A 26,436-nucleotide genomic window follows, 5' to 3' on the forward strand; every position below is an offset into this window, starting at 1 on the left:
TCACACAGTTTTCACTTTTGATATTGAGAAATGCAGTTAAGAAATGCTAGTGACATTGTACAAAGCCCTGGAGATGCCATGGAGAGATGTGTATAACATGGTCACTGTCCTCAAGAAGGCAACTTAGCAGAGTGAAGAGGACTTGGAACCAAAAGCCCTTGCTATTCCACACAGTAGCTATAAGATCTTGGTAAGTTATCTGACCTCTCAGATGCTACTTTCTCATAGGCATAATGGAGATGCCATCCAACTATCTTTAAGAGTTGTACTGTAAGAACTAACTAGGTACATCAAGCATGTAGGAAAATAGAACAACAGATACTCAACAAAAGGTAGCTATTTTATGAGCATTACAATCTAATTAAAATAATGAAGTAGAAAACATGCTCAAGGTTGTACAGCCAATTATAGGCATAACTACCATTGGAATCCTGATTACTCCAAGTTTCTAATCCAAATAAATTCATTCTCCATAAAAACCAAATAAATATACACAATTGCTGTTGTGTAGACCAAGAGATGCTCCCTCATATATCTTTGGCAAACACATCACTCTCTTAGGCACCAAGAAAAAGAACACTAGGCCAGAAGATGATTTTTGCTCATTAACCAGGAAGGATTTTAGCTCAAAAAGTGATTTACTCAGCCTGAACAAGATACTCTAATCTTATCCAAGACCCTGTTGTCCAAGAATACATGTCCAAATTAGTCCAAAAGCTAAAGCCAGAAGAGGTGTTTCTTTCAACTAATTTTCAACCTCTTTTTTAACCAGCTGACATAAAATTTACTGAATTAAATCTATTTCAAACATCTCCCAGGTAAGTGGCAGAGATTTCCCTTTATATTATTTTATAACCTAATTCTAAACACTCTTTATTAGCAAGGTGATAATATTTCATACTAAAATGTTGACTTCCAGGTATCTCTGAAAGATACAAACTAAAATCCAATGGTTACAATGAATAAAGCCACAATTCAAGGCTATTAAAGCAATGACTCTTAAATTGTCCCCTAGGATGATGTGGGCACAGATAAAAGGGAAAGACACTTAAACACACTTAAAGATAAATAACAGTTTAGAATATTCACATATTATCCAATGTGCATGGCTATGTCATACAATAAACAAACATGCCATATCATAATGAAACATGCAAATACCTGAAAGAGTGCCACCTGTCCTAGGATAGGCCACTTCAACATACACTTCAAATGTGGTCTCTGGGTTTTGCCTACAAAAGAAACAGACCGTGATTACTGACAAGGACTGAGGCAGCATGATACAGAACATGCAGGCTGTGATACAGGGCAAACCTTGATTAAAATAATTAGCTCTGCAACTTAATGGCTGTGTAACTTTGGACAATTACTCAACTTCTCTGAGCCACAGCCTTCCTAATCTATAAAATGAAAATACCTAAGCAGAATTATTATTGCGAAATGTAAAGAAAACAAACAAAAATTGCCTAAATACAATGTCTAGCACATAATAGGTTAGCCGTTGTTATGATTTTACAGATGTTATATTTCCCATTTATACAGCTGGATCTCCAAAACCAAAAGAAAAATTTTGAGGAAATTCAAACTAAGGCAACACTAGCGCAATGTAACGTGCTCCCTCATATTCCAGGATAAAATATTCAGGTGATGACATTAACTTGCTTACTTACAGATGTTAAAGACTCAAGAGAAACAGTATCCTATCTCATTAGGCTATTATGAAGACAGGATGCTAATCTAAAATTTAAGATACTGTTTCCTCACAGCAGGGGGGGGAGGGGCGGGGGGCGGCTTCCCCTGCATTGGCGATGGCAAGTATGTGAATGTTTATTACTATATCCTTTTACCTTTTTATGTCATGAATATTTCATATTAAGTTTTAAAAAGATCACAGCACTAACAAAATGTTAACAGTTGTTCATTCTGAGTGACAAGAACATCAGGGTTATATTATCTTTGTATTTTCTCTTTTCTCTTTGATTCTAAAACTACAATAAAAAGATTATTTCCAGATTGCAAGAAAATCATTTAGCAGAAGAAAATGTTACACATTCAAATGTCTATGACTGAATTCTATTTTAAACCTGACAACAAAGCTCAGAGAAGAAACTCTGAGTTGCCTAATCAGATCTAAGGGAATTGCAATCAACTAAATACCTTGAATTTGCCCAGCAGATTCCACTTTCCAAAATAACTATCTCATTTACCTCTCTTTATCCTCATTACAATCTTATGAGGTAGGTGGATCAGTCATCACCCTCACCATACAGGTGAGGAATCTAAAGCAGAGAGAGTCTAAATGACTTGGTAGTCCCACAACTAGTTAGAAACATAGCCAGAACTGCAACTCAGACCTCCAGGCACTCAAATTCTGGGTTTCATTGATTCTAAGATTAAATTTTTCTCCCACATTTTCCCATGTTTTACAATCTATTGCATCTTACAAGTCTAAATGGCAATTTTTCTTTCTTAGTAGTACATATAATAACAGTGCATCTTATAAATAATGGCATCTTTGACTCAATATTGTAATACTCCCTCCAATTTGTTAGGAGTAGTTGCCAGTCAGGGATCTACTATTTCTCTTGTGAAGAACCATCATTTCCTTACTGAAGAGAATTTCGAATGTGCTTTAAATAAGTACCTACAGTGAAAAGAGTTGCCTGCTCTAAAATTCAAGGGATTTAAATATACCTTTGTCAAATACAATTTTTAAATTAGACAATAAATCAGAGTATCTTACTTAACTAAAAGTAAACTCAAGTTTTAAGAAAGCTATTTAAAAATGCTTTTGTACTTTTTCTTTCCCCTGCAAAAGGGTACAAAAAGACCGACAAGGTCAGCATCCCTTGGTCACCAAAACATTTGCGGAAAACACCATATGGAAAATCCCTTGATTCAAATGATCTAAAAGTAAAGGGTTTGTTGAAAGAAAGGAATATTCTAAGTTCACCTGAAGAGCACCAAGAAGATTCCCTCTAAAACGTAGAAATATCTTTATGCCTATTTTGCAACTGGCTGAATTTCATCTCAGAATTTCATTCCTCTCGATTAAGATAACGGCTTTCAAAGTGTGTTCTGCGGGACCCTGGGACTCCATGGAGATTCCTCAAAGATTCCATGCATTTTTTTTTAACCCAAATGTCCACTTTTAAGTTTATTTTTCTCTATTTAAAAAACTGAAAGGAACAAACTTGAGCATGCAAAGGTGTTACATACCAAATTTGTTTTTTTTAACACTGGAGCATTAATTTGTGCCACTAACTTACGGTGGTTTGTACAGATCTGCTGTCTAACTGAAGAACATTCTAACGGTGTCTAAACTCTCTCTCTGCTTCTTCTCCCTTTCTCTTCAACACTTCGGCCAGGCTTCTGAACTCACCACACCACCAAAACTGTCATGATCACCAGTGTCCTCCCCATTGCTAAAATGTGCCAAAATGGTCAATCTCAAATGCTTGTCTTAACCTCTCAGCAGCATTTGACACAGCTGATTGATTTGCCCTCCTTCTCCAAATACTTTCTTCACGTGCCTGCCAGGACATCACTCTCTAGCGGTATTCTTCCTGCCTTACTGGCTGCTCCTTTGGTGATTCCTTCTCAGACAAAACTCTCCTACCCTTGAACTTAGTGCTAGACCTCTTCCTGCCTACACTCATTCTCTAAATGATCTCATTCAGTCTCATGGTATTAATTACCAGGCAAATGCTGATGAGCTCCAAAGTCCTGTCTCCAACCCGACTTCTTCCCGGACCCTAGATTCCCTCATCCAGCTGCCTGCTCAACATCCCCATCAGGATCTTTAAGAAGAATTTTTAACTTAACAAATGGCACTTTTCTTCCTCAAACCTGCACTTCCTGATATCCAATTACTCAGGCAAAAAAAAAAACAAAACAACAAACAAAAGACATCAAATCTGGTATCACCCTTCAGTCCTGTTTTATATGCCAAATCAATCAAACAAATTATGTTGATTTAATCATCAAAATATACCCAGAATCTCAATGAGTCTCAGCATCCCCAACCGACCGTCCTTGATAGATCATCAACATTTCACCTCAATTACCATAATACTTTAACTGGTCTCATTGCCTTCTCCCTGCCTTCCTACAGTCCCTTTTATTCCAAAGGTCAGGCTATAGCAGTCCTCTGCTCAAAACCTCCCCAAAACTTCCCATACCATTCAAACTAAAAACCAAAGTCTTAGTTCTGCAGATAGACGGTGGTGATGGTTGTACAACAACATGAGAGTACTGAATATCACGGAATGATACACTTAAAAATGGAAAACAGACTTGTAGATATGGGGGGAGGAGGGAGGGAGGAATACAAAGAGTAGCATGGAAACATACACTACCATATGCAAAATAGATAGCCGGTGGGAATTTGCTACATGACTCAGGGAGCTCAAAGAGGTACTCTGTGACAACCCAGATGGGTAAGAGAGGGTGCGAGGTGGGAGGGACGGGACATATGTATACCTATGGCTGATTCATGCTGAAGCATGGCAGAAACCAACACAATATTATAAAGCAATTATTCTTTAATTAAAAATGAATTTCTTTAAAAAGAAAATCAAATATAACTAAAAGTGGTTCAGTTCAGTTGCTCAGTCGTGTCCAACTCTTTGCAACCACATGAATCACAGCACGCCAGACCTCCCTGTCCACACAAACTCCTGGAGTTCACTCAAACTCATGTCCATTGAGTTGATGATGCCATCCAGCCATTTTATCCTCTGTTGTCCCCTTCTCCTCCTGCCCCCAATCCCTCCCAGCATCAGAGTCTTTTCCAATGAGTCAACTCCCCGCATGAGGTGGCCAAAGTACTGGAGTTTCAGCTTCAGCACCAGTCCTTCCAAAGAACACCCAGGACTGATCTCCTTTAGAATGGACTGGTTGGATCTCCTTGCAGTCCAAGGGACTCTCAAGAGTCTTCTCCAACACCACAGTTCAAAAGCATCAATTCTTCGGCACTCAGCTTTCTTCACAGTCCAACTCTCACATCCATACATGGCCACTGGAAAAACCACCTTGACTAGACGGAACTTTGTTGGTAAAGTAATGTCTCTGCTTTTGAATATACTATCTAGGTTGGTCATAACTTTCCTTCCAAGGAGTCAGCGTCTTTTAATTTCATGGCTGCAATCACCATCTGCAGTGATTTTGGAGCCCAAAAAAATAAAGTCTGACACTGTTTCCACTGTTTCCCCATCTATTTCCCATGAAGTGATGGGACCAGATGTCATGATCTTCGTTTTCTGAACGTTGAGCTTTAGGCCAACTTTTTCACTCTCCACTTTCACTTTCATCAAGAGGCTTTTTAGTTCCTCTTCACTCTGCCATAAGGGCGGTGTCATCTGCATATCTGAGGTGATTGATATTTCTCCCGGCAATCTTGATTCCAGTTTGTGCTTCTTCCAGTCCAGCGTTTCTCATGATGTACTCTGCATAGAAGTTAAATAAGCAGGGTGACAGTATACAGCCTTGACGTACTCCTTTTCCTATTTGGAACCAGTCTGTTGGTCCATGTCCAGTTCTAACTGTTGCTTCCTGACCTGCGTATAGGTTTCTCAAGAGGCAGGTCAGGTGGTCTGGTATTCTCATGTCTTTCAGAATCGTCCACAGTTTTTTGTGATCCACACAGTCAAACGCTTTGGCATAGTTAAAGCAGAAATAGATGTTTTTCTGGAACTCTCTTGCTTTTTCCATGATCCAGCGGATGTTGACAATTTGATCTCTGGTTCCCCTGCCTTTTCTAAAACCAGCTTGAACATCTGGAAGTTCACGGTTCACGTATTGCTGAAGCCTGGCTTGGAGAATTTTGAGCATTACTAGCGTGTGAGATGAGTACAATTGTGCGGTAGTTTGAGCATTGGTATTGCTTTTCTTTGGGATTGGAATGAAAACTGACCTTTTCCAGTCTGGTAAATTTTATGTTATATGCATTTTACTACAATTTTTTAAAAAATGAGTAGGAAAAAAGTCCTTACAAGGTCCTACATGATCTGGCCTCTCCCTATCTCTCCAATTTCATTTCAGAATTCTCTCCTCTTGCCCACTGCATTCTAGCCACACTGGCCTTCTGTCTGCCCCTCAACACACCTAATTCATTTCTATCTTGTGGCCTTTTGCACTGATCATCATATAGATGGCTCTTCCTGTCATTCAAAATACAACTTATACCTGACCTCCTCAAAAAGTCTTCCCCAATACACTCTACCATTGAATTTTAATTCTACACATCACAGCAATCACAACCTTGTTTCTCTCCCCTAAATGTAAACTGCAGGAGAGTAGGCATTTTTGTCTGTCATACCCACAAGTGTTTCCCAGGTGCCTAAACAGTCCCTGGCACACAGCCAGAATCAAATATTGAAAAGGAATAAAGGAAGTACAGACTTGCCTTCCCGGAGTCTAAAAAATTTTAATAAATGATAGGAGTGATTATACACTTCTGTGGCTCAAATTTCAGCACATTAAAAGATGAGATTTCAAGCCCCATCTCCAGGGTATCTGGGGCAGAACCCAAGAACTGGCATTTCCAATAAATACCCAGATAATAGTGATGCTGCTGAACTAGTGATCACAGTTTAAGAACCACTGATCTAGTTAAATGGAACTCTTCATCTAAATAATTAGTACATACAATATAAAATAAACATAAGGTATACCTCAATAATCCATATCAACAGTGCTTTTGCAATAAAAGATTTCAAAGGAAAAAAGTATTTGTGGAAACAATGATGCTAACTTCTCTTCTACAGTTACCCATAGTCATTGCCTCATTCTAATGAATTATAAACCTACCAAACTTTCTTACTCAGTTCAAATAGCTGCCAGAGTTCTATTAAATGGTGCCAAAGATTATGACAGTTTCTTCAAGGGAAAAAAAAAAAAAAAGCTGACTACCACACTAGAAACAAACCAGACTATATATGTTATTGTCATATTATCCATGATCATTTACATGTTGTATTATAGAAGAAGTAGTGATTAATGTTGTGACAAGTTTAATAACATACCAAGCAATATACATAAGGGCCAATGAAGCCAATGAAGATAGAAGCATTTTCTGTTGCTGCTGCTGCTAAGTCGCTTCAGTCGTGTCTGACTCTGTGCGACCCCATAGAAGGCAGCCAACCAGGCTCCTCTGTCCCTGGGATTCTCCAGGCAAGAATACTAGAGTGGGTTGCCATTTCCTTCTCCAATGCATGCATGCATGCTAAGTCACTTCAGTCATGTCCGACTCTGTGCGACCCCATGGACAGCAGCCCACCAGGCTCCTCTGTCCACAGGATTCTCTAGGCAAGAGTACTGGAGTGGGTTGCCATTTCCTTCTCCAAAGAAGCATTTTCTACTTCTCTGCAAATCAAAAAATAAGTTTTTAAGTTTCTCTTCTAAATGCAAATGACCAAGCGACTTAATATTTTCATTAAACCATTAATACAATAACAATTTCCAGAGACTCTGTGGAACTACCTTGAGACTACTTACTTCCTCCATTACTCTTTAAGATGCTTAATATTTTCAACTACTTGGAACTGAAAATCCAATTTCTGTCCTAGTAACATTCCTGCCAATTCAGTACATGTAATGATGCTAAGAATACCATGTTCTGAGCCACTTTCCAATACAGACCCAAGATTTCCCAGAGCACATCGTATCTTAACATATTACCATGGAAATGTCCTGCTTCTGCCATGGGATCCCATCATCAATTGCCTCACAGTCCTATACCTCCATGATCTGAACGCTGCCCATCAGCCAAGCTTTTTTTTTTTTTTTTTGCCATCCACCCTTTCCTTGAGTGGTCTTGCACCTTAAGATCCAGCCATAGGGAACTACTTGTAGCTCTCTGAACAAACCACGCTCTAATTCTCTAGTGACAATATCATTACCATACCACTACTTGTACCTACTGTTTCGAATGTGCAAAGCACGATTACATGATTAAGCACTTTACATGCATTATCTCAGTTAACCTTCAACAACCCTATAAGTATTACCCCCAGTTTAGAGATAAGGACCCTGAAACTCAGAAGATAAACTAGCCAAAGTCAAATCAAGGAAATGGCAGAATCAGCATGGATCACCCAAAAGCACTAACCACTTTACAATTCTACCTTATTCAGCTGCTCTTCTGCAAAGAACTGTCTTTCTAGTCTTTTCCACTTGACAAATTCATTCATCAAGCCTTAGCTCAGGCATTTCCTCCTCTCTTGGAAGCCTTCTCAAGCCCCCACCCTCACATCCTAGACTGAGTTAAGTGCCTCTCCACTGTACTCTCATCTCTGTGCAAATGTTATTGCACTTCCACATTTTTGCAGCTCTAACACATTTGACCCTGATGCAGTTACAATTACCTGGGGAGCTTTTAAAAGTCCTGAGGCTCAGACCACACCCCAGAACAATTAAATCAGAATCTCCAGGCATTGTTTTTTTTTTAAACCTCCCCAACTTATCCCAATGTGTAACCAGGAGAACCACCACTGTGCCTCTAATTAAGTATCCGTCTTCCCCACTAGACTGGGAGCTCCTTGAGGGCACCAACTGTCTTCTCATATTCCTAGTCATAAACCTGGCACAATAAAAGTTTGATGAATGAGTTTTCCTCCAACATCTGACACAGTTTCTAGTTCCCAATAACTGTTTCTCTTTCTCTAACAAGGAGTATGCTACTGAAAATGCCTGGCTTACACCTGACTGTTGAAGATGTTTTCCTCTGGAGTCAAAGGTATCAATAAGTCACACTTGCTGACAACAGTCTCTGCTCTTAAATACGAAAAAATAACACACAAGCAGTTAAAATGTGTTTGCAGGAAGGGAGGTCTGCTCAGTTCTTGCCTCTGGGAGAACGAAGACTGAGAGTAAGCCAAGAGAGATTTCTATTCAATACCACCCTCTTCTGAACAGACTCTCGGTGATGCCCTGCAAGGGCCATGCTCAGTGCTCAGGGCCATGCCATCAACATGATTAAGTACACTCAGCTTGAAGTCATGAAACAGACAAAATCTCTGACAATATTCAGGCGGCAGGAAAGCTAATTTTTTTCTTTAAAAAGCATCATGCTATTGATCACTCTGCTGGATCATCAGCTTTCAATTAGGACCTACTTTTCTTTGATTACAATGTATTATGAGATTAGGAGAAAAATGTAACACTAACTCCTCAGAAGATGAATCTTTGCTGCATAACATAACCATGCCATAATGCTAGGCCCTCATACCTTTAAGTGTTATTTAGAAGTACTAAATGAGACACACACAGTACTGGGACCCCTTATTTCACAGCTATCAGATCTTCACACCAGTTAGTATTCTAAAGCAAAACAGCAGCCTATTCTCTATGGACTAGGGTAAAACCTCAGCACACTGTCTCCTTAGTTACACACTGATATGCTGAGGGGGCTGAGGTATTTCAAAATTCATACAAATGAACTGTCTTAAAGTTGACAACACGGTCAAAAGCAACTGTATACACTGCAGAATGTGCTAGCAAACATCACCTAATAAACATTGATTCCTTTAAGCTAGATAAACACACAAAAAGGTAGTGTTAATATTTCCAACAAGTCTCCATTTGTTTCAATAGCCTCTGAAATTAAAGCTGTTTTTCCAGGCTGAAAATGCTGTATCAAAGGGTGCTTTCTAACCCATAACAAGTTAACACCTCCATAGAAGAACGCTGTCATTGTCGAGACTTGTCAGAAAATGATTAACTTAGTTGTGTAATTATACAAACATGTCATTTCAAGATTTTGCACTTAACTTTTCATTTCTAATAATGTTCTCAAGATCAGATTAATAAAGATACAGATATTGCTGCGAGAGGAGTTACAAAGTTTTACCTTACCCATTGATTCCTATGGAAAGATTCTTACGCCACGATGTGCAAAGCAAGTTAACTCGAAGAAGTAAAGCTGGATCCCAAGCAGATAGAGCCTGCGTGCCCCTCCACAATGTACAGTACTCCATGCACTTTTAATAAGTTCTTTCCTGTGCTGAGCAACAGTGCAAAATCTAGACTCTCCAATAATATTAACAGTATCAGCAAAGATGGCATCCATTTCCTTAAGTATCTTTGCCCTTAATTTTTTTAAAAGCCTGCCCTAAGTTTTCTTCTGCTCTTTCTGAACAATTTATTCCTAAAACTATCATGTGGGCAGAGCAGGGCAGATGCCCACGTTGGCAATGGCTCAGCATGAGATGTTAAAGCCTGAGCAGGGTGAGGAAAATGTCTCTATAGAGAGGTGACCAGACAAGTGACATCAGATCATGAGCAAGGCCCACAGTGGGAGGTGGCCTGGCCAATATAATGTCAAATCAGAGTGAATGAGGAAGGCACCTACTTAGGGGAAGCACCCTGGGATGAGAAGCCAGAACCTGAGTGGGGGTGAAAAGAGGATCAGTGCTCAAGGGCAGCAACAACTAGGATGTTAAAACACAAGTAGAGCATGAACAGTGCCCCATGGAGGGACAGTCCAGCATGAGTGTCAGAGCCCAAGAGAGTGAGGAGCATGTCCAAGCAGAAGGACCCTAGAGGCAGGTGGTGAGCCAGAGCTGGGATGAGGAGGCTGACTATGTGGGGTCAGAGAAGACTTGCCCAGCATATTGGGGATTCAGAGGTCATTTGGGGCATCCACAGGGCAGTGGGACAGCAAAAGTGAACGTGTTAGTTGCTCAGTCGTACCCAACTCTTTGTGACCCCATGGACTGTAGCCCAATGCCAGGCTCCTTGGTCCATGGGATTCTCCAGGCAAGAACACTGGAGTGGGTTGCCATTTCCTTCTCCAGGCGATCTTCCCAACCTAGGAACTGAACCTGGGTTTCCTGCATTCCAGGCAGATTCTTTACTTTCTGAGTCACCAGGGAAACCCCAGTGGGAGAGCAGGGTCATGTCAAACCATCAACCTAGGCACTGTGACCCCAGGAAAGCAAGGTGAATGAGAGCACCCACACAGGACAGAAGGTGATGGAGAAGCACACTCAATGCAAGTCCAAGACCAGTAAGATAGGCCAAGTTTCTCACAAATGCAACTACCAGAAAACTAGAATGAACTCTATGGAGTTGGATTTGAATTGGAGATATTAGCATGAACTCAAGGTTTTCAATAAATGTATAATAGAGAACTGTAAATATAGCCTGACTAATACACACATACTTCCTGGGTCTGTCTACTGAATGGGCCTTGGCAGGAACAACACCCAATAGCAATGAACATATCCAGTAACCAGACCTTGGCTTCTAAATACAACCATCCTCTAAAAGGAACAAGGGCTCCTTGGAGAAATACTGGATTCCAGGGCTGGGGCAGAGAAAGCACAGGATGAGACTGCAACACCTTACTATACTAGAAAAAGAAGCGCTCAAAGAATGATGGGGAGATGTCTAAAGGAGTAAAGAGACAGCTTTATAAGGCTCCCACTGCCAGTCTGGGTAAGGTGAGCATCAAAATCAATAATGATATTGACAGATTATTAACGAATCAAATAAACAGAAAACCACAACACCCCATTGATGGAAATGAATAAGTTGACAATGTAATGAGAAATGGAGCATTTATATAGTTTTAAAGTTTCTTCCCACAAAATCTTTACTAATTGCAATGACAAAGAGTAACTTTTCAGTGTAGAACTTTGGCAAAGACTATCTAATCAAGTCATTAAAGGTAATCACCATCAGGAATGGACAAATGACTAGAATGCAAAGGGAAGAGAACACTAACACGCCCGTGATATTTCTGTCCAAGATGTGCAACCTGAAGCTAATCTTGAGGAGACATCAGACAAACTAATTGACGGACCATCTAAAAAATATTTGTCCTGCAACCTCCAGAAATGTCAGGGTCAAGAAAAATCAAGGGAAGACTGAAGATCTCTTCCAGACTAAAGGAAACTTAAGAGACAGGACAAATAAAGACAACGTGTGACTCTGAACTGAATCGTTTTGGTGTAAGGAATATTACTGAGACAATGACTGAAATATGAACAAGGTCTAATGACGAGATGTAGTAATGATCCGATGTTAATTTCCCGATTTTGATGGTTGTATTGTGGTTATAAAGGAGAATACCCTTGTTTGTAGGAAAAGCACACTGAAGTACGCATGGGTGATGGGGCATCTGGTTTTTTTTTTTAGTTTTCTATATTGCTGACATTTCTGTTAGATTATGGCTGTTTTTCAAAAATGTTTTAGGAAAACAAAAACAACCATTCATTAATAGTAATTTACCTGGCCTGTGTTTTGTTTTTTAACCAAGACTTTCTCACAAAAATGATATGTGGTTCTATGGAAAGAGCCCCAGACTAAATATGAGAGCCTGGGTTCCAATCCCAGCTAAATGCTTTACTCTCTGTGGAATCAGAATAAACCATTTACCCTTTCACACATCAACTTTCTCCCCCATCAAGAGATAAAATCTGCCCTGCCCATCCCAGGGATCAAATGAAAGAAAAATGAGAAAGAGCTTTGTGAACTACAAGATACTAAACCAAGGTAAAGAGTATTATTTATTATTAAAAAAAATAGAATTTCTTCACCTTACAAATTACAGGCCTTGTGAGTAATCCAGACAGTATCATGATCTGATACTTACGCTTTCAAATACTGTTACTAAAAGCAATCCAGAACATAATGAACTATCCAAAGAGTAGCAATAGCCTATGGGGTAAATGAATTTTAAGAACAAGGGATGGGAGTTCAAATGTAACAAAAAGTGAAGAATAAAAAAAATCTCCACTACAGGAAAAAATAAACACTGAACAAATGCAACATATGAAAATCAAAACAGTCTCCAGATATACAACTTTATCTCTCAATGGGTAATAAATACTGTGACTATTTGTATATTTTTGTAGCTACGGTGGAATTCCTAAGTTTCTGCACCTGACTGTCAAAACCTTGCCAAGATTGTGGGACAGTATTATTTTCCCTGATTAACAGGAAAAAAAAAATCTGAGGCTAGGAAGTGGTAACATTCCAGCTAATTCCTGGTTGCCAGATTCCTAAACCCATGACCTTTCCATGCCACCTTTTCAAAAACTACTCCCAGTTCAAAAACTATTCCCAGTTTTCTAAAGTAGCAACTCTTAATCTTAGACTACAGCGGAGGCACAGACCATCCCAAAGAGCTCATGAAAAGCTTTACTACCTTCCCAGGAAAAAAAGACTTAATTTTTTTAACATGTAATTTTCAAGCAGCTCATAAGGCTACTTATGGAAATAGCTTATTTCACTGATGACTTGCTTTTATGTTCTTTCTCATTTAATCCTCAAGACAAGCCTATGAGAGAAAGGTTAATTACCCCATTTAAAAAGAGCAGATACTCTGCACAAGAGCAAACAATTTCTAAACTTTGTTAATATTTACCAGCACTTGGAGAATGCAATGGCACCCCACTCCAGTACTCTTGCCTGGAAAATCCCATGGACAGAGGAGCCTGGTAGTATGCAGTTCATGGGGTTGCTAAGAGTCAGACACGAATGAGAGACTTCACTTTCACTTTTCACTTTCGTGCATTGGAGAAGGAAATGGCAACCCACTCCAGTGTTCTTGCCTGGAGAGTCCCAGGGACGGGGGAGCCTGGTGGGCTGCCATCTATGGGGTTGCAAAGAGTCAGACACAAGTGAAGCAACTTAGCAGCACCAGCAGCAGCTATGTGTCATATACTGTTCTAAGCCGTTTTTATCTATTACCTCATTTAATCTTCCCAACAACCTGTGAAAGAGCTATATTATCATTCCTATTTTACAGATGAAGAAACCGAAATAAAAATAAAAGCTTAATTTCCCAAGATCAACAGCTTGTAAGAGACAAAGCTAGGATCTGAAATCACAATTTTATTTATATTTAATAAATACTAAAAATGCACCCAACTATAAAGTTACAGGAGTTTCTGCAACTGTATATATTTGAAGCGTGGCAGAGAGGAGCTACCCCATGTCTGAGGTTAGGGGCGGCAGCCGAGATTGCCAGGCTGCAACAGCACAGGAGCGGCCAAGAGAAGCAACCCCACAACCAAGGTCAGGGGCGGCGGCTGAGAGAAGCAACCCCACGTCCAAGGAGTGGTGGCTGCGCAGGTGCAGGAGGGCCAAGAGGAGCTATTCCAAGTTCAAGGTCAGGAGGGGCGGCCGTGAAGAGATACCCTTCGTCCAAGGTAAGGAGCAGCGGCTGCGCTTTGCTGGAGCAGCCGTGAAGAGATACCCCATGCCCAAGGTAAGACGGTAGGTATTGCAAGAGGGCATCAGAGGGCAGACACCATAATCTGAAACCATAATCACAGAAAACTAGTCAATGTAATCACACTAGGACCACAGCCTTGTCTAACTCAATGAAATTAAGCCATGCCCTGTGGGGCCACCCAAGATGGGCGGGTCATGGTGCAGAGGTCTGACAGAATGTGGTCCACTGGAGAAGGGAATGGCAAACCACTTCAGTATTCTTGCCTTGAGAACCCCATGAACAGTATGAAAAGGCAAAATGATAGGACACTGAAAAAGGAACTCCCCAGGTCGGTAGGAGCCCAATATGCAACTGGAGATCAGTGGAGAAATAACTCCAGAAAAAATGAAGGGATAGAGCCAAAGCAAAAACAATATCCAGTTGTGGATGTGACTGGTGATACAAGCAAGGTCCGATGCTGTAAAGAGCAATAGGAACCTGGAATGCATAGGAATCTGGAATGTTAGGTCCATGAATCAAGGCCAACTGGAAGTGGTCAAACAGGAGATGGCAAGAGTGAACGTCAACATTCTAGGAATCAGCAAACTAAAATGGACTGCAATGGGTGAATTTAACTCAGATGACCATTATATCTACTACTACGGGCAGGAATCCCTTAGAAGAAATGGAGTAGCCATCATGGTCAACAAAAGAGTCCAAAATGCAGTACTTGGATGCAGCCTCAAAAAGGACAGAACGATCTCTGTTCGTTTTCAAGGCAAACCATTCAATATCATAGTAATCCAAGTCTATGCCCCAACCAGTACACTGAAGAAGCTGAAGTTGAATGGTTCTATGAAGACCTACAAGACCTTTTAGAACTAACACCCAAAAAAGATGTCCTTTTCATTATAGGGGACAGGAATGCAAAAGTAGGAAGTCAAGAAACACCTGGAGTAACAGGCAAATTTGGCCTAGGAATACAGAATGAAGCAGGGCAAAGACTAATAGAGTTTTGCCAAGAGAACGCACTGGTCATAGCAAACACCCTCTTCCAACAACACAGGAGAAGACTCTACACATGGACATTACCAGAGGGTCAACACCGAAATCAGATTGATTATATTCTTTGCAGACAAAGATGGAGAACCTCTATACAGTCAACAAAAACAAGACCAGGAGCTGACTGTGGCTCAGATCACGAACTCCTTATTGCCAAATTCAGACTTAAATTGAAGAAAGCAGGGAAAAACCACTAGACCATTCAGGTATGACCTATATCAAATCCCTTATGATTATACAGTGGAAGTAAGAAATAGATTTAAGGGACTAGGTCTGATAGAGTGCCTGACCTATGGACTGAGGTTCGTGACACTGTACAGGAGACAGGGATCAAGACCATCCCTATGGAAAAGAAATGAAAAAAAGCAAAATGGCTGTCTGGGGAGGGTTTACAAATAGCTGTGAAAAGAAGAGAAGCGAAAAGCAAAGGAGAAAAGGAAAGATATAAGCATCTGAATGCAGAGTTCCAAAGAATAGCAAGAAGAGATAAGAAAGCCTTTTTCAGAGATCAGTGCAAAGAAATAGAGGAAAACAACAGAATGGGAAAGACTAGAGATCTCTTCAAGAAAATTAGAGATAACAAGAGAACATTTCATGCAAAGATGGGCTCGATAAAGGACAGAAATGGTATGGACCTAACAGAAGCAGAAGATATTAAGAGGTGGCAAGAATACACAGAACTGTACAAAAAAGATCTTCACAACCAAGATAATCATGATGGTGTGATCACTCATCTAGAGCCAGACATCCTGAAATGTGAAGTCAAGTGGGCCTCAGAAAGCATCACTACAAACAAAGCTAGTGGAGGTGATGGAATTCCAGTGGAGCTATTTCAAATCCTGAAAGATAATGCTGTCAAAGTGCTGCACTCTACGCCAGCAAATTAGGAAAACTCAGCAGTGGCCACAGGACTGGAAAAGGTCCATTTTCATTCCAATCTCAAAGAAAGGCAATGCCAAAGATGCTCAAACTACCACACAATTGCACTCATCTCACATACTAGTAAAGTAATGCTCAAAATTCTCCAAGCCAGGCTTCAGCAGTACGTGAACCGTGAACTTCCAGATGTTCAAGCTGGTTTTAGAAAAGGCAGAGGAACCAGAGATCAAACTGCCAACATCCGCTGGATCATGGAAAAAGCAAGAGAGTTCCAGAAAAACATCTATTTCTGCTTTATTAACTATGCCAAAACCTTTGACTGTCGGGATCACAATAAACTGTGGACAATTCTGAAACAGATGGGAATACCAGACCACCTGACCTGTCTCTAGAGAAACCTATATGCAGGTCAAGAAGCAACAGTTAGAACTGGACATGGACCAACAGACTGGTTCCAAATAGGAAAAGGAGCACGTCAAGGCTGTATATTGTCACCCTGCTTATTTAACTTCTATGCAGAATACATCATGAGAAATGCTGGACTGGAAGAAACACAAACTGGAATCAAGATTGCCGAGAGAAATATCAATAACCTCAGATATGCAGATGACACCACCCTTATGGCAGAAAGTGAAAAGGAACTAAAAAGCCTCTTGATGAAAGCAAAAGTGGAGAGTAAAAAAGTTGGCCTAAAGCTCAACATTCAGAAAACGAAGATCACGGCATCTGGTCCCATCACTTCCTGGGAAATAGATGGGGAAACAGTGGAAACAGTGTCAGACTTTATTTTTTGGGGCTCCAAAATCACTGCAGATGGTGACTGCAGCCATCAAATTAAAAGATGCTTACTCCTTGGAGGAAAGTTATGACCAACCTAGACAGCATATTCAAAAGCAGAGACATTACTTGGTCAACAAAGGTCCGTCTAGTAAAGTCTATGATTTTTCCAGTGGCCATGTATGGATGTGAGAGTTGGACTGTTAAGAAAGCTGAGTGCCGAAGAATTGATGCTTTTGAACTGTGATGTTGGAGAAGACTCTTGAGAGTCCCTTGGACTGCAAGGAGATCCAACCAGTCCATTCTGAAGGAGATCAGTCCTGGGTGTTCCTTGGAAGGAATGAAGCTAAAGCTGAAGCTCCAGTACTTTGGCCACCTCATGTGAAGAGTTGACTCATTGGAAAAGACTCTGATGCTGGGAGGGATTGGGGGCAGGAGGAGAAGGGGATGACAGAGGATAAGATGGCTGGATGGCATCACCGACTCGATGGACGTGATTCTGAGTGAACTCCGGGAGTTGGTGATGGACAGGGAGTCCTGGCGTGCTGCAACTCATGGGGTCGCAAAGAGCTGGACATGACTGAGCGACTGAACTGAACTGAGAGCTGATTATCCAAGTTCAAGGATATTCAGGAATTATAAACTGCTTTTCATTCATTATTTATTTATTAGATCTGCTTTTTCTCAGCACAGAGTACTAGACAAGAGAGAGCTACACAGAAGGAGAACTCCAGAGACCTGCAAAGGGCCCTTCTTGAGTATACAGCTTCAGTACTGATTAGTGTGTGTGTGTGTAAATTACTTGTGCTAGAGGAATAAATCTTAGAGATAGCCTGGTACTCACAAAGGGACAAAAATAATGCCTGTTCCCACCAACCAAGGTTAAAAAACAAAATGAAACAAACAAACAAAATCCTCGTAACTCACAATGCATGAGGCACAGAAGACAGTAGGGTGTTACCTTAGCAATGAGTAATAATTATCCCCAGATCAAGTACTATTTCAGTTATAGCTAACGAACCTTAAAACCATGACCCAGAAGGATGAAACTCTTTCAAAGTGTCAATAACTTAACTGAAAAAATATAGGAAACAACAGTGTTCAAAATATCAGGCAACATACCACAGCAATCCCTTCAGATATGGAAAACAAATGAGATCAGCCCATGATTGCCTCACACTACTAAATTAAGCCCAAGAATACTTACAAGAATACAAAAATACCCAGCACCTTACAAGGAACAATACACAATGCCTGGCAGTCAATAAAAAATTACCAGACATGCAAAGAATCCAGAAAAAATAACCAATAATGAAGACAAAAAAGTAACCTAGAATTGACATAAATACTAGAATTAGCAGTTGGGACATTCCAAGTTGTTATAACTGTACTCTGCGTGTTCAAAAAGTTAGAGACACAGGAGATTATAAAAAGAACCAAATGAATTTGTACAGATGAAAGCTACAATATAGGAGGTGAAAAATGCACTAAACAGGACTAACTACAGAGTTAACACTGCAGAAGATTAGTAAACTTGAAGATATTATTTTAAAACGTATCCAAGATCAAATAGAGAAAAAAGATCTGAAAAACAAAACAGAGGATCATGACCTGTGGGACAACTTAAAGCAGCCTCAAATATCAGGAACTGGAATTCCCAAAACAGGAAGGGGCAGAAAAGATAGTTGAAAAAAATAATGGTCAAAACTTTCTAAATCTGATGAACACTACAAATGTAGAAATCCAAAAAGTTCAACAAACCCAAGTACAAGAAACATGAAGAAATCTAAGACAAATGATAAGTTGCTCAAACCCAGTAATAAAGAGAAATCTTAAAAGCAGAACAAAAAACACATGTTTCATTCTCAGGAACAAAGAAAAGAATGACAGCAGATTTCTTGTCAGAAGCAAGGCAAAAGAGAAGACAGTAGAGCAACATCTTTTAAGTACTGAAAGAAAAAACTGACAACCTAGAATTCTATTCCCAGAGAATATTTCAAAAGTGAAGGCAAAATAAAGATTTTGCAGACATTACAAACGCTGAAAGAATTCATCACTAGCAAACCTGCACTGTAATAAATGTTAGAAGTCCTTCAAGCAGAAAGAAATGATGCTGGATGGAAATATAAATCCATACCAAGGAATAAAGAACATCAGAAATGGTAACAACATGAACTAAGGTAAAATGATCATATCAGTAGATGCAATTTCACTGGAGAATTCTAAGCTTTTAAAGAATTAATACCAATTCTATGCAATGTCTTCCAGAAAACGAGACGAAGAAACACGTTCCAACTCACTTTACAAGGCCTGTACTACTGTGATACCAAAACCAGACAAAGATAGTACCAAAAAATAAATTCTACACACACACACACACACTATAGACCAATATCCTTCTCAAATATAGACACACAAATCCTTAACAAAATTTTAGTAAATTCAATAATGTACAATATGACCAAGTAGAGTTTATTCCTCTGATCCAAGACTGACTCAATATTGAAAAATCAATGAAGTTGACATCATATTAAAGAAGAATAATCTCTCTAGGCTAAAGAAGAAAAATCATAATTACATCAATTCATGCAGAAAAAGCACTTAATAAAATTCAACATGATTTTTTTAAAAAGCTCAGAAAATTAGCCACCTCAATCTAATAAAGGACCTCAACAAAAAAACCTATAGTTAATATAATACTTAATGGTGAAAAGACTGACTATAGGATTGGGAACACGGCAAATATATCCACCCTCACCACTTCTCTAAGCAGGGCAATAAGGCAAGGAAAAGAAATATCATAAGAAATGGAAGGGAAAAAAATAAATTGTTCCATTTGAAGACAACACAACTATCTATATAGAAAAGAATCTGGAATTTAAATTGAGATAGACTCACTCTCTCTTTCCTATCTACGTTTTCTCTTTCCTATCTTTCCATTCCCAGCTGACCTCCTTCTCTTTGTAATCCTTCTCTAATGGTGTCCAAAGCAAAAATCATAGATTTGGACGGCTAAGGATTTGAGACTTCAAAAGCACAAACCGTAATGTGAAAATATGATAGATTTGATTACATCAAATTAAGAATTTCTTTTCAATAAGGGAAAATTTTGCTTAAAATTGAAGTAGTCTCTCCATTTATTTTTTCTGTGACTTTGGGAAATACATCCAGCCACATTCAATTTTAATAACAACCTTCAAAATTGCTACTTATTCATCCATCACTAAGAAGTAGATATATGCATGCTGTACCACTATGAGACACACACACACACACCTCCCCTTTTAAAAAAGCTGGAGGGACCTCAACTTGATATCTAATAAGTTGAGTCAGTCAAATTCTCTCCCCTAAGGATTCAGAACTTAGTCAAAGAGCTACAATCAGTTATATGACTTTTTCTAGAACTTAGGTCTATTAACTGACTGAACTCACCTGAGGAATCTGTTTGAAAACACAGATTCCCAGGTCCCAGAGATTCTAATTCAGAGTATCCAGGGTGGGGTCCTAGAAAAAAATGTTAAGTTCCCCAGGTGAGTCTACTACATAGTCAGTCAGGTTTATGGGTACTTAGTTAATTAACAGTACCAACATCGACCACAAGTAGGAAGAGCCCACAGAAAGGAGGAGGGAGACAGAAAATCCAATACGAGAGTTTGTTTGACCCTAGAAGGACCTGGAGAATGTGGGATTACCTGAGATACTGACTGGGGAACCTCAGCTCCAAGTGTTTAAGACCAAGTTCTATGTGACATACCACGGACACCTATTCAAGTGTCTGTTATTCCCTTAATATAAATATCATTGACAGACAGGAAAACTAATTTTCCATAAGATTTGCAGCTACAGTTGGTATGCTCACTCACACAGGTAACTAATAAAAAATGATTTTTAATTTATAATAGAACATCTTTACCTTTCACATAGTTTACTATAGATTTACTCTAGATGTATTGATAGATGGTACTTAATCACGGACATAAAAACGCCAATATAAGGAAAGGCATCTTGGAATACGGAAGGAGCCTAAGTTCAAGGACCTTCAGAAAACTTCAAGACCAACTGGAAGAACAGAAAATAATCCACAGACCATCTTTGGAGCAAGTTCAGTTCAGTTACTCAGCCGTGACCGACTCTTTGTGACCCCATGGACTACAGCATGCCAGGCCTCCCGATCCATCACCAACTCCCGGAATTCACTCAAACTCATGTCCATTGAGTCAATGATGCCATCCAGCCATCTCATTCTCTGTCATCCCCTTCTCCTTCTGCCTTCGATCTTTCCCAGTATCAGGATCTTCTCAAACGAGTGAGCTCTTCGCGTCACGTGGCCAAAGCATTGGAGTTTCGGCTTCAGCATCAGACCTTCCAACAAACATTCAGGACTTATTTCCTTTAGGATGGACCGGTTTGATCTCCTGGCAGTCCAAGGGACTCTCAAGAGTCTTCTCCAACACCACAGTTCAAAAGCATCAATTCTTCAGTGCTCAGCTTTCTTTATAGTCCAACTCTCACATCCATACATGACTACTAGAAAAACCATAGCTTTGACTAGATGGACCTCTGTTGGCAAAGTAAGATCTCCGCTTTTTTAATATGCTGCCTAGGTTGGTCATAGCTTTTCTTCCAAGGAGCAAGCATCTTTTAATCTCATGGCTGCAATCACCATCTGCAGTGATTTTGGAGCCCCCAAAAATAAAGTCTGTCACTGTTTCCATTTCTTCCCCATCTATTTTCCATGAAGTGATGGGACCAGATGCCATAATCTCAGTTTTCTGAATGTTGAGGTTTAAGCCAACTTTTTCACTTTCCTCTTTCACTTTCATCAAGAGGCTCTTTAGTTCCTCTTCACTTTCTGCCCTAAGGGTGGTGTCATCTGTATATCTGAGGTTATTGATATTTCTCCTAGCAATCTTGATTCCAGCCTGTGCTTCATCCAGCCCAGCATTTCTCATGATGTACTCTGCATATAAGTTAAATAAGCAGGGTGACAATATACAGCTTTGACGTACTCCATTCCAGATTTGGAACCAGTCTGTAGTTACATGCCCAGTTCTGACTTTGGAGCAAAGCTAACATTAAAGCTAAGAAAACTTCTTGCTGTTTTACAAATTGTAAAAAGCATGAGCCCCAGAATGGTGAAAACTAGCTGCCTGCCCTGGTTCTGGCCATGAACTGGCTGTGGAGCTTTGAGCAAGAACTGAGAGACAACACTGGGCTAGGAGGAGTAACACAGGAGCAGCGTGGACTGGCTGTAACATAGCTTTAAAGACTTTTCTCTTCAGAATCTTATTTCCCCATCTCTAAACAGATCACTCAGAATGATCTCTTCCACTTCTGACATCATACAGTTCTATTATTCTAAATCAAAAAGATTTGCAATCTTTTTGTATTTTGCAAATTACAAAGTCATATTTTAGATGTTAATACGAAGGTTCATTATTTCTATATCAAATATTGATTTAGATTCATATAAATGATAATTTCCAAAGCTCCCAACTTATAAAAATTCTATGCCCTGATATCAATTCAACAAATACTTAAGTGAAAGACATTCGGTCACTTGCTCTGGGCAGTGGTTTTCACTGTGTAGAGCAGATATGTCTTATGGGGAAGAGTAAGGAAATGATAGGGACCAACTACATATAACTACTTTTACTGTTTTAGATGTCTAAATTTCAATTAAGATTTCCTCTGACAAAGAGTTCCATAGCTTTAAAAACAAAAATGGCTCCAAGAGCCTACATGCAAACAAAATAAACACATAGGAAACACCCTCTTCCAACAACACAAGAGACGACACTACACATGGACATCACCAGATGGTCAACACCGAAATCAAATGATTATATTCTTTGCAACCAAAGATGGAGAAGCTCTATACAGTCAGCCAAAACAAGACTGGGAGCTGACTGTGGCTCAGATCATGAACTCCTATTGCCAAATTCATACTTAAAGTGAAGAAAGTAGGGAAAACAACTAGGCCATTCAGGTATGACTTAAATCAAACCCCTTAAGATTATACAGTGGAAGTGACAAATTCTAGGGATTAGATCTGATAGACAGTGCCCGAAAAACTATGGATGGAGGTTCATAACGCTGTACAGGAGGTGATCAAAACAATCCCCAAGAAAAAGAAATGCAAAAAGGCAAAATGGTTGTCTGAGAAGGCCTTACAAATAGCTGAGAAAAGAAGAGAAGCGAAAGGCAAAAGAAAAAAGGAAAGATATACCCATTTGAATGCAGAGTTCCAAAGAATAGCAAAGAAAGATAAGGAAGCCTTTCTAAGTGAACAATGCAAAGAAATAGAGGAAAACAACAGAATGGCAAAGACTAGAGATCTCTTCAAGAAAATCACAGATACCAAGGGAACATTTCATCCAAAGATGGGCACAATAAAGGCAAAAATGGGATGGACCTAGCAGAAGATATTAAGAAGAGGTGGCAAGAATACACAGAACTATACAAAAAAGATCTTCATGAATCAGATAAACACAATGGTATGATCACTCACCTAGAGCCAGATATCTTGAAGTGTGAAGTCAAGTGGGCCTTAGGAAACCTCACTACGAACAAAGCTAGCAGACGTGATGGAATTCCAGCTAAGCTATTTCAAATCCTAAAAGAAGATGCTGTGAAAGTGCTGCTCTCAATATGCCAGCAAATTTGGAAAACTCAGCATTGACCACAGGACTGGAAAAGGTCAGTTTTCCTTCCAGTCCCAAAGAAAGGCAATGCCAAAGAATGTTTAAACTACTGCACAACTGCACTCATTTCACACACTAGAAAAATAATGCTCAAAAGTCTCCAAGCTAGGCTTCAATAGTAAGTGAACCGAGAACTCCCAGATGTTCAAGCTGGATTTAGAAAAGGCAGAGAATACAGAGATCAAATGGTCAACATTCATTGGATCATAGAGAAAGCAAGAGAATTCCAGAAAAACATCTACTTCTGCTTCACAGATTATGCTAAAGCCTTTGATTGTGTGGATCACAACAAACTGTGGAAAATCCTCCAAGAGATGGGAATACCAGACCACCTCACCTGCCTCCTGAGAAATCTGTATGCAGGTCAAGAAGCAACAGTTAGAACTGGACATGGAACAATGGACTGGTTCAAAATTGGGAAAGGAGTATGTCAAGGCTGTATATTGTCACCCTGCTTATTTAACTTCTATGCAGAGTACATCATGAGAAATGCCAGGCTGGATGAAGCACAAGTTGGAATCAAGATTGCTGGGAGAAATATCAATAACCTCAGATATGCAGATGACACCATCCTTATGGCAGAAAGTGAAGAGGAACTCAAGAACCTCTTGATGAAAGTGAAAGAGGAGAGTGGAAAAGTTGGCTTAAACCTCAACATTCAGAAAACTAAAAACAATGGGAAAAGTGACAGACTTTCTTTTCTTGGGCTCCAAAATCACTGCAGATGGTGACTGCAGCCATAAAATTAAAAGATTCTTGCTGCTGGAAGAAAAGCCATGACAAAGTTAGACAGTGCATTAAAAAGTAGAGATGTTACTTTGCTGACAAAGGTCAGGTCCGTCTAGTCAAAGGTATGGTTTTTCCAGTTGTCACATATGTGAGAGTTGAACTATAAACGCGGCTGACCGCTGAAGAATTGATGCTTTTGAACTGTGGTGTTGGAGAAGACTCTTGAGAGTCCCTTGGACTGCCAGGAGATCCAACCAGTCCATCCTAAAGGAAATCAGTCCTGAATACTCATTGGAAGGACTGATGCTAAAGCTGAAGCTCTAATACTTTGGCCACCTGATGGGAAGAGCTGACTCATTAGAAAAGACCCTGAGCTGAGAAAGATTGAAGGCGGGACGAGAAGGGCACGACAGAGGATGAGATGGTTGGATGGCATCACCGACTCAATGGACACGAGTGTGAGCAACCTCCGGGAGATGATGAAGGACAGGGAAGCCTGGCGTACTGCAGTCCATGGGGTCACAAAGAGTCAGACATGACTTAGTGACTGAACAACAACAAAATGTTTATTATCCAGTTTACCAATAACGAACCTAGGGTACAGATAAGTTAAAGTACTTGCCTGAGGTCAAGTATGTAGGAAATGAGGAAGCTGTGACTAGGACCCACACATTTTCACTCATGTCCATGCTCCTAACTATTAAGCTACAGCTCAGAATGCCACACACAATTTAGAAAATAAAGACAAAAAATACAATATAAGCTCCAAGGCTCCCAAATGCAATCAGAAGAAATAAAGATACTCATTAGCATGACACGCAAGGCTGTTTTCAATTCAGTCTTGGCTAGACCTTTCAGCTTCATCTGCCACCACCCTCTACACCAACACACACACACACACATACACAAAACACACACACAGCATTACAGTCACCTTTAATCACCCTGCATGCCATGTATGTATACTATTTTTTGAGCTATCTCAGAAGGGCTGGGCACTGAACAAAAGCTCTTTATACAACACACCTCATTTTTATCCACATGACAATACTGTGAGGTAGGAAATATTTCTGAATTTTACAAAATTATCTTAGAGAAATTAAATAGCTTGCCTAAGGACAAATATCTTGAGTATATGAACTCAAACCCAGGTCTGTTCTTACTTCAGAGGACATGTTTTCGATGCCAGTTTGCCTGCCTAAATTTGCTGTATTTCCAAACAACGTGCAATTCATTCAAGCTGCATCTAGAACAGTGGTTAGCAAGTAGTTGGCATTTAAGAGATATGTACTAATGAATGAAAGCCTCCTGTCTGGAGGCTCCTCTGCCTCCCTTACAAAACTCAGTTGCTCTCTCCACACTGTCACAAGGCTTGTTTCAGAGCTCTAGCATAAGGATTCCCAGGAGGTAGTCTATATTTTCTACTTACATGTGCATATTATCCACTAGACTGGAAACCTTGTTTCACTTCATCTCTGCTCTTGGCCCCCTAGTAAAGGCTTTACTTTTAACAAGCACTAAGTTTGTTAACTGAATGAATTTCCCTGAGGAGGAAAAGAGAGATGAGTAAGAGATTGATGATTCATATTAAAACTTTTTTCTCGGGAAACAAACAACATTCAGAGCTGTGATATACTTAAATGTGTGATCTATAAATATTTCCAGGTTTCAACTAGCATCTCAGGCATCTAAATTTAACTTATCCAACACGTATTTATGAGTAACCTAAATACATACGTATAATGGTTTTTAAGGAGCTTATAAACTAGTCAAGGAGACAAAATCTAATATAAACAGTCAAATAAGAGCTCTCATGAGGAAATACATGACTAGGTGTCACAGAAAAGGTAAAACAAAACGTGTCTGCAAGTTGAAGACTTCATTCTGGGCTAAGGCTGTGGGTCCAATTATCTGTGGACAGTTGACAGGAAGGAGGTGCAATGTATTTTCCATAGAAAGTTATTTAATTCAATTTTTAAAACTGTCCCTAATTTAACATGTTCTTCTTGCTTTCTTGGTGTAAAAATATAATTTTTTTCAAAAATAATGGTTAGAAGATCATTTTTACGTATTTCCACAAAACTAGTTTTTAAATTTTTATTGGTAAAAACATTCCAAATA

At 39.7% G+C, this 26,436-nt stretch overlaps 1 protein-coding gene across 4 annotated transcripts in view; it reads right to left on the bottom strand.

The window, feature by feature from the left end:
* The window catches only part of DENND1A (DENN domain containing 1A), a 541,554-nt gene that overhangs the window by 492,129 nt on the left and 22,989 nt on the right, over window positions 1–26,436 (bottom strand). For all 4 annotated transcript variants that reach the window (XM_018055748.1, XM_018055746.1, XM_018055747.1 and 1 more), the window contains exon 2: window positions 1,162–1,232. In XM_018055748.1, coding sequence (XP_017911237.1) covers window positions 1,162–1,232 — 71 coding nt within the window. The remainder of the gene's footprint in view (window positions 1–1,161; window positions 1,233–26,436) is intronic.

This window comes from Capra hircus, chromosome 11 (genome assembly GCF_001704415.2).
Source record: "Capra hircus breed San Clemente chromosome 11, ASM170441v1, whole genome shotgun sequence".
NCBI lineage: Eukaryota > Metazoa > Chordata > Mammalia > Artiodactyla > Bovidae > Capra > Capra hircus.